This window comes from Perna viridis, chromosome 2 (assembly GCF_037379345.1).
Source record: "Perna viridis isolate PV_CMFRI_1.1 ecotype Kerala chromosome 2, ASM3737934v1, whole genome shotgun sequence".
NCBI lineage: Eukaryota > Metazoa > Mollusca > Bivalvia > Mytilida > Mytilidae > Perna > Perna viridis.
This window is the reverse complement of record NC_142446.1, coordinates 56,143,573-56,157,876: the sequence shown is the minus strand read 5'-3', so window position 1 is coordinate 56,157,876 and position 14,304 is coordinate 56,143,573. Positions and strand designations below refer to the sequence as shown.

General features: G+C 34.2%; 1 protein-coding gene across 2 annotated transcripts; it reads right to left on the bottom strand.

The window, feature by feature from the left end:
• Positions 1–3,650: 3,650 nt before the first annotated feature.
• Positions 3,651–6,559, bottom strand: LOC148626145 (collagen alpha-1(XX) chain-like). Of its 2 annotated transcripts, none has more exons than XM_088569865.1 (4): positions 6,394–6,559; positions 5,128–5,700; positions 4,433–4,471; positions 3,651–3,849 (listed from the first exon to the last, which is right to left on the bottom strand). In XM_088569865.1, exons 1-4 carry the CDS (start codon positions 6,449–6,451, stop codon positions 3,770–3,772), a joined length of 750 nt encoding a protein of 249 aa, XP_088425991.1. In that variant the 5' UTR covers positions 6,452–6,559; the 3' UTR covers positions 3,651–3,769. The 2 variants fall into 2 exon arrangements, with proteins under 2 accessions (XP_088425991.1, XP_088425992.1); XM_088569866.1 differs by lacking the exon at positions 3,651–3,849 and adding an exon at positions 3,895–3,978 and having other exon boundaries at positions 6,394–6,550.
• Positions 6,560–14,304: the final 7,745 nt, after the last annotated feature.

Sequence of the window (14,304 nt, the reverse complement as noted above, 5' to 3'; positions counted from 1 at the left end):
TGAGGTTATACCATGATAATTGTTCCTGACTGACATGACTGGTATAAATACAACTCATGTCTCACTTAAATTAACAATCACGGTTGACGGGGTGTTTTGCTCTTTTATATAGCTAAAATATATATATATATATATATATATATATATATTTTATATCTGAAAAAGTTTCTTTTTTAATTATGTTTTTAACCATTTCGTTCATTTTGTTGGGGTTCTATTTCAATCATGTATAGATAAAGTCAGTCGCAGTGCACTAAATACTATATCAGGCTTGATCATATTGTTCGTGCTTTTAATCAGTGTTAAATACGTGTACATATATCATTGAGCTGACTAATTAGTTTTGTTAATCTTAGGTCGTTCCTTCAACTCGAGCTTTAGCTTGTGAGAAAAAAGGAGATGTTAGAAGAAAATATTTGAAAACCTACTCAACAGAATAATTTCTCTTGGATGTTTCCGTTAGTGTCCACTTTTGTCATGTTATGGAAGATCTGCAAAACCGAAAACAAATTCTCTAAAATTTTAACAGTGAAACTTACGAAGTAGTTCTTAATAGTCTAAAATGCCTGTATGATCGCCATGACGACAATAAATTGTAATTGAGTACCATTCCGTGTAAGAATCTGGCAATGGGTGGCACATCATTTCCCCCAATTTAGTCATTTTTGCCTAAAATATATTCATTACATCTCGAAAACAACCAAAAAGCTATTTAAGTTTATCCAGAAGCATTTGTGACGTAGATATTTTTGACTACTTATGTATGGAAAGAGTGCGGGAAATTTTTTTCACCATTTTTCCATAGTGCATTTCAACTGAATTTGACCTTAGTATCAATATCTTAAAAAGGCAAATTTTACACACACTTTGATGGTTATTTCTGGTGGTTATCAGGTATAATTAATTGGTTAATGCATGAAAATATGAGAGTTTTTTTTCTTTCATGTGCCACATCTTATATAAATTTTGCCCAATTCTTAGACGGAGAAGTACTCATACGTTAAAGATTTAAAGGTACAACTGACAGAAACTGAACAGTATACCCTGTTCCATTTGAAAACACGGTACCGCGGAAACATTACTTGAAAAAATAAAAGTTACATGAACTGTATACTTTTAAATAACTGTTAGATGTACTAACTTGGGACAGGACAGATCAAGCAATTTACCAGGAAAAAAGTGATAAGTTGGGTTCCAAGCTATAGTTACATCAATACATACTTGCAACAACAATAAACTCAGTATGAAGTGGGGGTCCAACCCTCAAAATTCCCCCGCTCGATCCGCCACTGTTGAACATTTCTTTATGCTTTCTAGAAATGCATGGATTTTCCTATATGCGTCGACCTGGAGTCGAATCCGTACCGATTGCACCAAAGCAACCATGCTAACCGTTACACTACCGACGCTACATGACACGCTGATTTTGACGAAAGAAAATCCAGGATGTGAAAAATCGACCCTGTACAACTATCAGTTAAAGGCAAATGGTGTGTAAATAATGCACTTGGGACATACGCAGATTTGCTTTTGTGCAATAAGAAAGGCTAAGTACTTTCGATTGTTACATGTTCAAAACTAATACCACCTTCAAAATTTGTAAATTACACGTGGCGTCCCGTGTTTGTACAGGAATAAATGTTATTTAAAATGATTTATCTATTATCAATCACCATAGCAACCATCCATTTTTTGTTATAACATTCCTCACTCTAGCCAAAACTTCGGAACTTAATGAAACAACTGAGTGTGCTTGCTAACAAACCACGACATTCTTTTTCCGTAGTGACAATTACGTACATTTGTGAAGTTCCGTTTCAACGGTGGCAACGAGAAGCGTTACTTGAGTAAGAAATGCTGCTCACTTTGGCAATGTAAATATTTATTTACTTTTTGTTTTTGTCGAGTTCTGTTTACAACTACCGGAACAGCTGACATGCATCAGAAATAAAAACACCCGCAGTAGACGTGCAGCTAACAAAGTTTGAACACTAATCTAAAAGTGGTTTATACGAATGAATATTTTCTCACCAGCCCAGTACCGCGACTAGATGATATCATTAAAAAAGATGTAGTACGCACGAAATTTGTACAAGTATTGGTGCAAGTGGTGTATCAAAAGTGGGGGATTCAGGGGTTGGCATCCCCTTTTTATTGGAGAGTTTATCTTTTTCATCTGTAAAATTGACAAAAAATGACAAATAATGTCTTCGTACTACCGTTTTTTTTTCTGAGGAATAACGGCTGGCACCCTTCCTTTTCCAAGTGTCTGGATCCGCCTCTGGGTGCTACTTGCATTTTACGTTGTCTTTTATTGGAGTTAATAAATCATATATCTATGGGCGGAGGTGTGGGTTTGCGAGAGACGTTCTTGCCGATTTTTACCTTAAGGGAAGCATAGAATCGCAGTAGCAGTGTGTGCTTTTAACAAAAGGACCTCTATTTGCTGGACTAGAGTTTATTCGTAGTAACCAGAGATATTATTTTTATGCAAATGCCTTCAAGTTTATTGGGCTTTATAACTCATTCATCAAAAACGAATGCGTGTATGGTTGTTTCTCACATCAGATGTATCATCGGAAAGACAAAAGGACCTCTATTTGTTGGACTATAGTCTATTCCTAGTTACCAAAGATATTATTTATAACTTTTATTTCTAGTAAAACTATACACATTTTGAATAATAAAATAGTTTACATAATTTTTCGTAACATCTTCTACCTAGGCAATGGCGACACTAATTTCCCGGGCAATCATTAGGGTAAACTAACAAATAGGTGACCGGTGACTTAAAATGATTAACAATCTAAACTGCATTTGCACTGTTCATTGAACACTTTACTTTAAATTATTTTACAGAGAAGGATGAAATGAAGAGAAAAACACACACACACATTTATAACCACCAATTTGATTGTAAGAAATGATAGACACCCCTGTTAATTTTTTAGACTCATTTAAAATTATATGTTAATAAATATGTAATTTCATATCGGCCCTGTTGAAGTCTGTCATATTGGCCTGAGGCCCAATACGGCTGTCGAGGGCAAGATAATTGACCGAAACCTATAAAAGGGCCAATATGAAATTACATATTTATTGACAACCAACTCAACTAGATGATTTGTAGAACAGTTGTTTTCGTGTTTTACCAAAACCATGTAGGTTCTAAGGGGTACATACATTTCATCCATATTTTAAATTGCTACTGTGACTGTCATACAAGGTTTCACTTACTGTTAAGATGTAAATGGTTTTCATGTAAACGCTGTCGACTAAGGTATTGAAACAACAAAACTTCGCCATTAAAATAATCTCTCTTTCGAATACTGCTTTACAACATAGAGAGCGAGAGGGTACCGTGGGGTGACCCAAATTTTCTTTTTCAAAATATAAGTAATGTCAATTATCGACTTAGAAAAAAAATAATTTATCAGATTTTAGATAGATTGCGGACTAGTTTTCATGGCGCAGGTGGATACACCATAACGATCCACGAGTTCATGATGACGACCATAAAACTTCTGTAGCGATGACTTTAAGGCTTGATTATCTCGAAATGTCAGTGACATATTTTTTTACATTAAAATTCTAAAATATGTTTTCCAGAAAAAAATAGGAAAACTTTTTTAATTATTATTGTTTCTGTTTCCTGTTAACTACTTTGAGTCCCATACATATGACTAGTGTACGATTTAAATGTATTGGATTGTCAATGTTCAGAAATGACACGAGAGTCTTGTCATCAGGCTTCGCTCCGTTTAGCATTTTAATAAATACCAAATGATTTCTTCTTTAATTCCCGGGAACACCAGTCATTTATGCAACATATAAACAGTAAAGAGATATCTGGAAAAAGAATTACAGACCAAACTGTTAAGTGAAAAAAGTCAACTTGCTTAATTATTTATTATCAAAGAAGTTTTCATCCTATTAGAATGGGTTCCACTGGTTTGTAGAAAGCCTCGGTTGATGTTGCTATAAACAAACTTTATTCATTCAGCAAGAAACAACAAAAGACATAAGCAAAAATTAGAAAAAAACTAAGTGATATGTATATGGAAAGACAAATTCAACTTACAATAATTATTACTGGTTTATTATTATTATTTTTTTTTTGGGGGGGGTTGTATTTTGTTTTGGTGTTTTGTTTTGTTTTGTTTTGTCTTTGATTTGTAACTTTATTCTCTTGTTATTCCCTGCGGCGCATGTTTGGCGTATGAATTAATTTCATACTACTCAAAAAGAAACAGGTCCTCTCTTAAAGTGTGCTAAATTTTAAAACTGTCCTAAAGAATTATTAGAATCCTTAATCTTTTCATATTTTCATTAAGTTAAACAGTCTGTTAAGAGAAATAATATGTAATGCTGTGTTAACACTTTACTTCATCTGACACGGCACAATAACCGAAAAAGTACAAGAATTCCTTACCGCCTGTCGTTGTGTGAAGTAGAACTTCAGTCTTTTGTGCTGCAAAGAGATACAATGAAACTTTAAATTCAAAGTTATAGACTTCGAAATGTCAACCAAAAATACCAAATCAATCTTTCCATTGCAAGCTTTTCAAAACAACAGTTATAATTCGAGTACAGTTTGTTCAATTTGTTTTAACAAAGGCTAGTATACTTTTAAAGCAGTTTTGACAACCATATAAAAAACTTTTTGTTTTGTTTTTTGTTCTTGTTTTGTCTTTGTTTTGTTACTTAGATTCTCTTGTTATTCTTTGCGATGCATGGACGGTATACCAATGAAATTCTTACTACTAGTAATTAAACGTTTGTTCAACGTGTTGTATAATTTGATAGTATATATCCGCTACCATAAAGGCTTTTTACTAAATTTCTCTGGGAGCTAGAGCTGAACGTTACTCTCCTGTACATGTACAGCGAAAAGGGGGTTTTCAATCCAGAAAATTAAAAAAGGGAGGGTCCCAGTTATAATAGGCTTATTTTTGCCCAAATATTTTGAAAAGGAAATCACGAAATTTTCCAACAAAATTAGGGTCCCCAACCCCCCTATCACCCCTTTTCGTGCAAATTCGGGCAAATATGCAAATACTAGTCTGGAAACTCCTCTGAACTCTTTTTTTTTCAAAATATCTGGACAAGTCCCAGAAATTTACTTACTGATTTTACAAACACGCTCCAGCACTATTTCTGTCATTCGATTTATGGCCGGTCCATCCACGTCATTGAAGAAATATGACCTTCTGCTTGATGATATTGCATTTAAAGTTGTACGAGAGATATCATTTTCTCCAACTCCGAACGTAACAATTTTTACGTTTCTATGTTTTAGAACCATTGCCTGTTCATGAATGCCTGACGAGTTTTCATGGGATTTGCCATCAGATATCACAACTAAAACATTGAGTGCATCCGGTCTATCTCCTGCCGAGGGGATAAATATGTGTTCATCGACAAATTTAAGTGCTTTACCAATGTTGGTACCAAACTTCGGTATAACTGGAATGTTATTGATAGCTTCGACTAGAGAAGCTTTAGTTGTGCGATCATTTAACGCAAACAGTGCGTGTGGATGCTCAGCAAACTTGACAACGCTCATCAGATTGTAATCTGGTCCAATATTGACATTGAGTACTACATTTAACAGTAACTGTTTCATTTTTAACAAGTAATCATGTCCAATTGACTTCGAAATGTCAACCAAAAAGACCAAATCAACCTTTTCATTGCAAACTGAAAAAAAAAAACTTATTATATCATAGCAACAATTTGAGTACAGTTTGTTCAACGTGACTTAATTGTTTCTTTTTTTTATATTTTATGTTTCTTGTTGTGCGTGTCGGTTTTCCTTGTTTTGTCTTTGTCCCTGGATTGCGTTCTTTTAATTTCTGCTAGATTTTGTTCCCTTGATTACCCTTAACAAAGGCTAGTATATATAATTTGATAGTATATATCCGCAACCGTAAAGTCTCCTTATTGAATTTCATTGGGAAATAGAGTTGATCTGCTTATAATCGGCTTATTTTTGCCCAAATATCTGAAGGAAAAAAATCAAAAATTTTTCAAAAGATTTTCCTGTACAAGTATAGCAAACCGAAATTCGCAGTATTGGCATGAGTAGTATCCTTTGTGCTTATCTGCAAACAAAAACACAATGTGCATTAAATGCAGTTATGAAAACTGTGTCAAAATAACTCTTTTACAGAGTCCACGAAATATCATTTACCATACATGGTCAACTGTATCAGAATAAATTCCCGCCAAACAGAATCTGAACGTTTCATGATAAAGGATGGAAGCAATTGAAGGACAAACAGGCCAACTCAGTTGAATTGATGGTACCAATGGCTTATATTCTTATTAAAGCCGTTACATTCACATACGTGTATATGGTAGAATAACAGAAACAATACTTATATGTCTTACCTGCTGCCATGGAACTACACCAAAATGCGACAAGATAGATGAACGTTAAACCAGACATGTCTCTATAATTCTTGGAGGACAGAAGTTATTTGAATTTCCATTACGTAAGATTCGAAGAGTTAAAAGTGTAAGGTCAAGTGTACCGAAGATTTTTGGCGAAGAGATAGGACAGACAAGCATTTTTGTAATGGTGGAAAGTGCGTCAGAAAAAAATTATTCCTATAACGGTGAAAAGTAAAAAAAACGATCAAATCATTAATATTGAAGAAGCCAAAAACAAACAAACAGCGAATCTAAATTATTTGTCGGAGTCTATTCGGATATCTAGTTTGTTCAATTCGCTTCGTACTAATTGTGGGGTAGTCGACGAGCTTGCTCAATAAACTCTTCCGCGGTGAAAGTTTTTTTTTGTTCTGTCCCAGACCCTACTTCGCAGAAGTATATTGGTCACACATGGTCATCGACTACCACGTGGTTAACAGGAACAGGCATTTTACTAATAGGATAATTAATTAGAAAGAGTGAATAACCAAAATATTATCTCAAGTGCCGAAGAACGCCTAAATTTAACGAGTGTGCGGAACTGTTCTTAGCACGAGTTAAATCTTAATGCGTTCTTGGCACGAGTAATCATATTTTGGTTATTCACTCTTTCCAATTAATTTTCAACATAAATTTTAAATTTGTGAATGGCGGACTGATATTCATGTCCTGTCGTTGTGTGACGTTTTGGCGAGATCGAGAAAGTTCGAGAGTGAAAGTATTATTTCGCAGTGTGAATTATCTATGTTTTTTTACACTGGGAACATTCGGTATACCACTGCTATCTACATAATAAATCATGATATAATAATGCTTTAAAGCAGTTTTACATGATGTTTATAGTAGAAAAAAAATGTCTTTTAATTTTTATTAACTATGTTTGTTTCATTTATCCAATTATTGGTAGAAGGGGTTCAACTCCCATCGTTGACTTAGGAAGCTCAGTGGTTACCTCTAAAAAATAAAAAAAAAATTAATGTAATTTATCTATTTAATCTTTTATTTTCCGATATAACAAATCGGTCAAACCGATCACCATTCACTTACCGGTAACAAATCGAAAGGGAGTTTGATCGACAAGATTTCGATTGACAGAGCTAATCAAGTGATTACCATTGACATTCGATTTGCGAACGATGTGTGATCGATGATCAGTTTGATAATTATTGTAGTTAATTCGAGCTTGTTATAATTTCAACTGCATTGGCGAATTGAGCTAGTATACGAAAGAATCGTTTACAAAACACAATTATTTAGGAATTCTGATGGGGTTGCATTATCGAGTAGAATGACTAACGAGAGTAAATGGACGTAAATAACGAACCACAAGTTTGATATGAAATACCCTCGGGAAAAGCCTCATACTCTATCTTGTCGATTAAAACTTCTTTTAAATACTTATATAATGTCTGTTTGTTGTAATGCTCGACCATTTTTTATAGGGGCTGGGATTTGATGTGGGATAAGAATTTTTTTTCAGTAAGCATTTATATTTCAGCAGCAACCTTTTTGAAATCTGCCTTTTACGTAATGGGGAAAATATAGAATCATTTTTTTTTTGGCATTGGATAAGTTCACATTTTTTTTTTGTAATCGCTAATAAAATGGTCGTTGCATAATTTAAGTCAATATTCTTACAATGGTCCTTCTCTTGACGCTGAAAGATTGGGGGAAAAGGCATTTGGTTGATTAATTGCTATTTCGATATTTTTGATTTTCAGTACTTGTTGTGTATAATGTACACAATATATGAAATTTTGGATCTAATAGTTGGCTCTGATGATACGATGATGCCGTTGAGATGTTTCTTATTGAACAAGCGTACAGCATAATTTATATGCGTGGTAATTTTTGTATTTTGAATATTCATGTAATCTAATTAAGTTTTAGCATAGTTGTGCGAGATTTTTAGCTTGAAAAAATTATAATATTTTATATACCTTTCACTAGTTCATCTGTTGTTGGTTTATCATGAGTGTTTGCTGTAAAAAGATATAAATATAAAACAGAAATTACTGAATGAGTAATCAAGGGAACCAAGGTTATAGCGGTAATCAAAAGAATGTAATCTAGTGACAAAGACCAGACATGGAAAACAGACATACACAACAGAGAACATAAAGTAACTAAAATCACACATACAAAGTAACAAAAGCAAATGAGCAACTCGGACTAGATAGAGCAATTGAAGCAGAGCATCTTTTCCCCAAAACTATAAGACTGCAATGTTCGTAATGATCTCAATACACATCATAGAAGCAAAACAAAAACAAAACAAAAAACAAAAAAACAAAAAAAACTTCAGTATTGCTGAAGTCTCTGCATAAAATTTGGTATACTATGGTTTAAATATTAATACAACAAAGTAATAATAATTTTTTTATCGCACTTCTAATTTTCAAATACCCCCACTTGAACCCCGTGAAAAGTGGGGGATGTATAAATTGATAATTTTACATTACATTATTTTGTTGCTGCTGTTGTTGTTTGTTTTTGTTTTTGATTTTGTTTTTTGTTGTTGTTGCTTTTTTCGTTTTTTTTTTTTTATGTTTGTATTATATATATACAATATCCACAAAGATGTGAAAGTAATGCTCGGGACATCTCTTGTATAGTTCCATTGACCTCATTAAAGACACGAATTAACTCATTGGACGTTATCCTTTGTAAAGTTGAAGCTGAATTTATATTTTTTCCAACTCCGAAGGCGACTATTTTGACATTTCTTTGTTCAAATCGTACTGCCTGTTTATAAGTGACATTTCTTATGAGTTTGTCCGTCTGTAATCACTACTAAAATATCCTGAGCGTCGAGACGGTCTTCGGCTTCGGGAACAAAAACATGATCATGTACATATCTAAGTGCTCTGCCTATATGTGTTCCAGAGTGCAAGTCAAACTGAATGTTGCTAACGGCAGTCGTCAAGGATACTTTAGTTGTGTGTTTTTTCAATGCAATTATTGCATGGGGATTTTCTGCGAATCCATAGACGCCCATCTTGGTATCGTTTGGTCCGATTTTTAGGTCAATTAGTAAACTCGATAGGAAGTGTTTTATCTTGAAGAGGTTGTATTGACCAACAGAGTTAGATTCATCTACGAGGAAAACAAGATCCGTTTAGCCAGGGCAGTTTGAAATTTACCAAACATTCATTTAATACTTGGAGGAATACTTGTGACCGCAATTATTTTAGAAACATTAATTGATAACTTAAAATTCTGTGTTGAACAATCATCGAAATCGGACCGTGAAGATTTGACAAATATCAAATATATTATATTGTGCTACAAAACTGTACTCTCACTCAATGAATGGGTGGTAAAAAAGGAATCACCTCTACACATCCGTCCGTCCGTTCAAATTTTCGATACAAAAAATTCTGGACTCTCTTTGGACGGATTTATTGGAAAATCGGTATGTGGCTTTATATAGATGGGATATACGTATGAATGTCCTTCATCACATCCTCCCCTTAAGTTTGCTAAACCTTGATTAAGCAAAAGTATAGATAATTATGAGAAATGTGTTTCCCCATACGGTTTCGATGGAAAATTTGAGCTGCCACATCCATTTACCTGAGCACACAAAGGTGAATCGTTATTACAGGGAATTGTGGTCAACAATCTTATAATGAAAGTTTCACAACAATGGCATTTGTACTTTCAAAGCTGATGTGACATATCAGAAGCTACAATAACCTATGGCCGCCGTATTGTATGGTCATGTGTAACAAAAAAGTGTTTCGATTGTAGACCTCTTCCATATATACTTCCTGCCGAGTATTGTGGTTTTCGTGTAGTCCAGCAAAATGTTAAAAAAAAGTTTACGAACGACAGACAGACCACATGTGTCTTTCGTTCATGACCACTCAGAACTCACAATGAATGGCCTTTATGAGCGTCCTTACTTCAGCGAACATCTCTTAATTTTAACGTTGTACAACAGTTTTTAGTACCAGAAAACATAATGAAAAGTGGTACAGTTTGAAATGCTATTTCCCGACTATGTTAACATAATAATATAACGCCGTAATTACCTACTAAGTTGAATGAAAGGTTGGGGGATAATGTCCTTAACTAACTTTTCGTGTCATGCACGGACGGAGATACACGCGACACCTGCCCAGTGAGACACGACTGATGCAGTTACGTACAAAAATGCTTCGCATGGTGTAGCTTGACATGACCGCAAAAAGAGGCACATTTTTCAAGCACAACCATTTGACACATAATTGAAATTTGACCAGAATGGGAAAGGCCCATGTCTCTTAGGTCTAGAGAGTTCCAGTCACAACCTCCAAAAATCAATCCAATCCTTCCTTTGGTGGGGGGGGGGTCTTCACGCATTGTAGTACTAAATAAAACTTCATTCACTTATACTCAATTATTATCAGGACACCAGGATAGTGATCTTTTCGAACCCATTTTTGGCCCTAATTTCCATTTACGGATGGATTCACAACCCCCAGTATTTGAAAATTGTATACCAGAATTTTTAAAATATTTCACTAACAATCTTGAATCCCTGAAAACACGTGTCTTGACGCCTTAAACAGATATTGGTCCAGTATATTGGAAGAATAAGCCTTTCAAGTCAATGAACAATACCCTAATTGTGTAGGAATCGAAAAATGAAACTTAAAAAGAACAAACCCGATCTTCCAGAAGTTCACGAATTTAACAACAAAGAGGGAAAACTACATTGAATCAAGATGGCATGATAAAACTTCCCCAAAACACTCAACCAAGAAAACCAAATCAAAAAGAGAATCAAAATCTTTGAAGTTTTCTTGAACATTGAGTTAGCGAGGTGAACAACTTCGTATATAATTATGTTTCAGTGCTTTTATTACTACACTGGATATGCGATATTTTGTGATATTTGTTTGATAATATACATTTTTATGAGGTTTTGAGATTTTATTTCTAAGATTTCGTTCATTTTTTTTTTATTAAAAATCTTTTTTGTTTTTGACTTTTTAAAAAAATGTTTCACTTCCTGGAGTTTTAAAATGTGATAATAATTCCATCCAATGTTATTATTTTTTTTCTAGTACTCCTGTTAATAATCATGCAAAATATGATTCATAGTTCAGAAGCCTACATATTTTTATTTTTTATATTTCGTTTAAAATGTTATAGTAAACAGAAATTAACATGTGGCTTTTCATATAACCCTTGTTCTTAGGAGATAAAAGTTATATAGAATGTACTGTAGAATTCAAAATTAAGGGAGATAACTCTGTAAATGAGACTAAAATATAATAGAAACCGTTTCATTTTTAATGTGGATTATCTCCTGAGAGCAGAGAGATTTGAATGAATAATTACATATATCATCATATATAGACCTATAAAGTAACTTTAGACACCGTGTGCAATTACAAAGAGGTCCATTTACCTACTGTTTGGGCGCCTAATATTTACAAACGATGACAACAACGACGAAGGCGTCATGCCACAATACGACCGCATAATAATGTTCGCTGCAAGTATGTATTCAAGAAGCCTTCCTCGTCGATCGTCATTTCGGGCTTAATGCAGGTGAAAACATGAAACGTTGCTACTTATCTGGAACATTTCATCGAAACGATCTTACCGATTTGAGTTGTTTCACACCAGAGCAGAGCTAGGAAGATCAAAATGACCACCATCGTGTTTCTCTCTGACAGATAAGAGGTGAATAATTTTGCGTAATTGTCACGCATAGGCCGACAGTTGAATTCGGTATTGTTTTTGATTTTTTTTTTAGCCAGTATGCCATAACCATTTCTATCGATGTGCCAGTCGACTATTTATATAAATAGTCGACTAGCACATATATGCCAAAAACTTCTGTCCAACCCCTATGTTCTATTTTTAGTAACGGTGGCCATGCTTTTCAGGGGATAAAAAATCCACACTTCAGTTCTATGCAAAACACTCTAAGGAATATTTATACCAAGTTTGATTCTGAATGGTCAAGTAGTTTCAAAGAGAAGATTTTTGAAAGAAATAATATTAAAAACAGGGAAAAAGCGTCGAAAAAGGGCAATAACTCCAACATGGCTCAACAGATTAATACGAAAATTTGACCACAGATAGACCTCATCATGTTGAACACTTTTAACCGTCAGAATTTTGATTAACCTAACGTTTTTGAAGATATATGCGAAAAACTTCTGTCTGACCCCTATGTTCTCTTTTTGGTAACGGCGGCCATGTTCTTTCAACATATCAAAAATCCCCACCTAAGTTCCATGTAAAATACCCTAAGGAACATTTATACCAAGTTAAGTTCTAATTGGTAGTTTCAGAGGAGAAAGGTTTAGAAAAATTGTTAACGACCACGGACGATGACAGACACCAAATGATGGCAATAGCTCACATAGCTCACGTGGTTTTTGGCCAGGGTAAAGTAGGATCATAACCCCATATACCTGTGATTCTAACAATTAGTTTATAAATAGATGTTGAATGACCCCCCCCCTTTTTCACCACCGTTGACAATATCAGTTACTGGAACAATGATTAAATAACCCAAAATTATATTATAGTCTGAGCCTAGCCATATTGGACTGAAGCTTTGCCGAGGACCAATAACTCAGCCAATATGGAAAATCTTACTCAATCATATCTTTATTGGCTAACTAGTCCACTATGGATTTTAACCAGTCCAATATGACGTATTGGACGGCTAAATCCCGTACTGGCGCACTGTTGTATTGTATTGGCAGTTTTGATCACATTTGGACTAATATTCGAACCTTGTATTCAATTTTTGTCCAACACTTGTCTTTGTATTGAAAAAAAAAAAAATCCACATTAATTTCTAAAAAAAAGTAACAGAAACAATAAAAAATCAAATAAAAGTAACATTTCTTTCTTAAAATAAAAATATTGTAACAGTACAAAATCTGTCAAAATTTATCAGTATATCTTAAAATACAACATGTACTACAAAAACAGGCCGGTAAGTAGAGGTGGATCTAGACACTTTGAAAAGGAGGCGTGCCAGCTGGGGTTCCTCAAGAGAACGGGGGTACTGGGACATTTTTTTACCATTTTTATTAATTTTATGCATGAAAATAAGTTTTCCAATTAAAAAAGAGGTGCCAACCCCTGCAACCCCATCTGGATCTGTCACTGGTAAGTGCTTTTATAAAATGTTTTCATCCTTGATACGCAGCTCGATACACCATAGAGGTCAAGCCTTGAACAGTTGGGACAGTAATGGAAAAATATTTTTTTTTCAAATTATTAAAAATCCGAATAATAAATGTAGTTAAATGTTTCACACAGCATAACATTCTGTTCAGAATGAAAGTGATTGAAGAATTTGCAATTTGACACCTAAAATAACAGAAAATGTTTACTTCTCATTGAGATCTCAAGAGATTACCTGCTACCAGGAAAATGTTTTTGGACCCTTGATTCTCCCTGGTTATATTCATAATCCCCAAATCTATACCAGCCAGATTTTGGTGGTATAGAAACTTAAGTTACAATTTTAAAGAGATTCATACACATAGTAATTAGTTGTAAAGTGTGCTCATATTTGGCCTCTTTAAAACCTGTTTCCTAAACAGTTCAATTCATTGACCCCAAGAGCCTGTCTGACCATTGATGATAAAGAACATTTTGACAGGAAATCATAGTGATCCTTAACTTTACAGTCCATGTATTCAAGTTATATCACATAAACCAAAAACCAAAAGACACAACTGATGGTCATATGAACAGCACCATACCATTTAGGCCAAACAAAATAATAGTCTTGTTTCCTGCTACCAGCAAGAAAAAAATAGGGTAGGTAGGTAGGAAAACTATTTTACTTTTCAAAAACATTTTACACTGAGTTGATGGGGTCACAATCTAGTTTAACAGCGT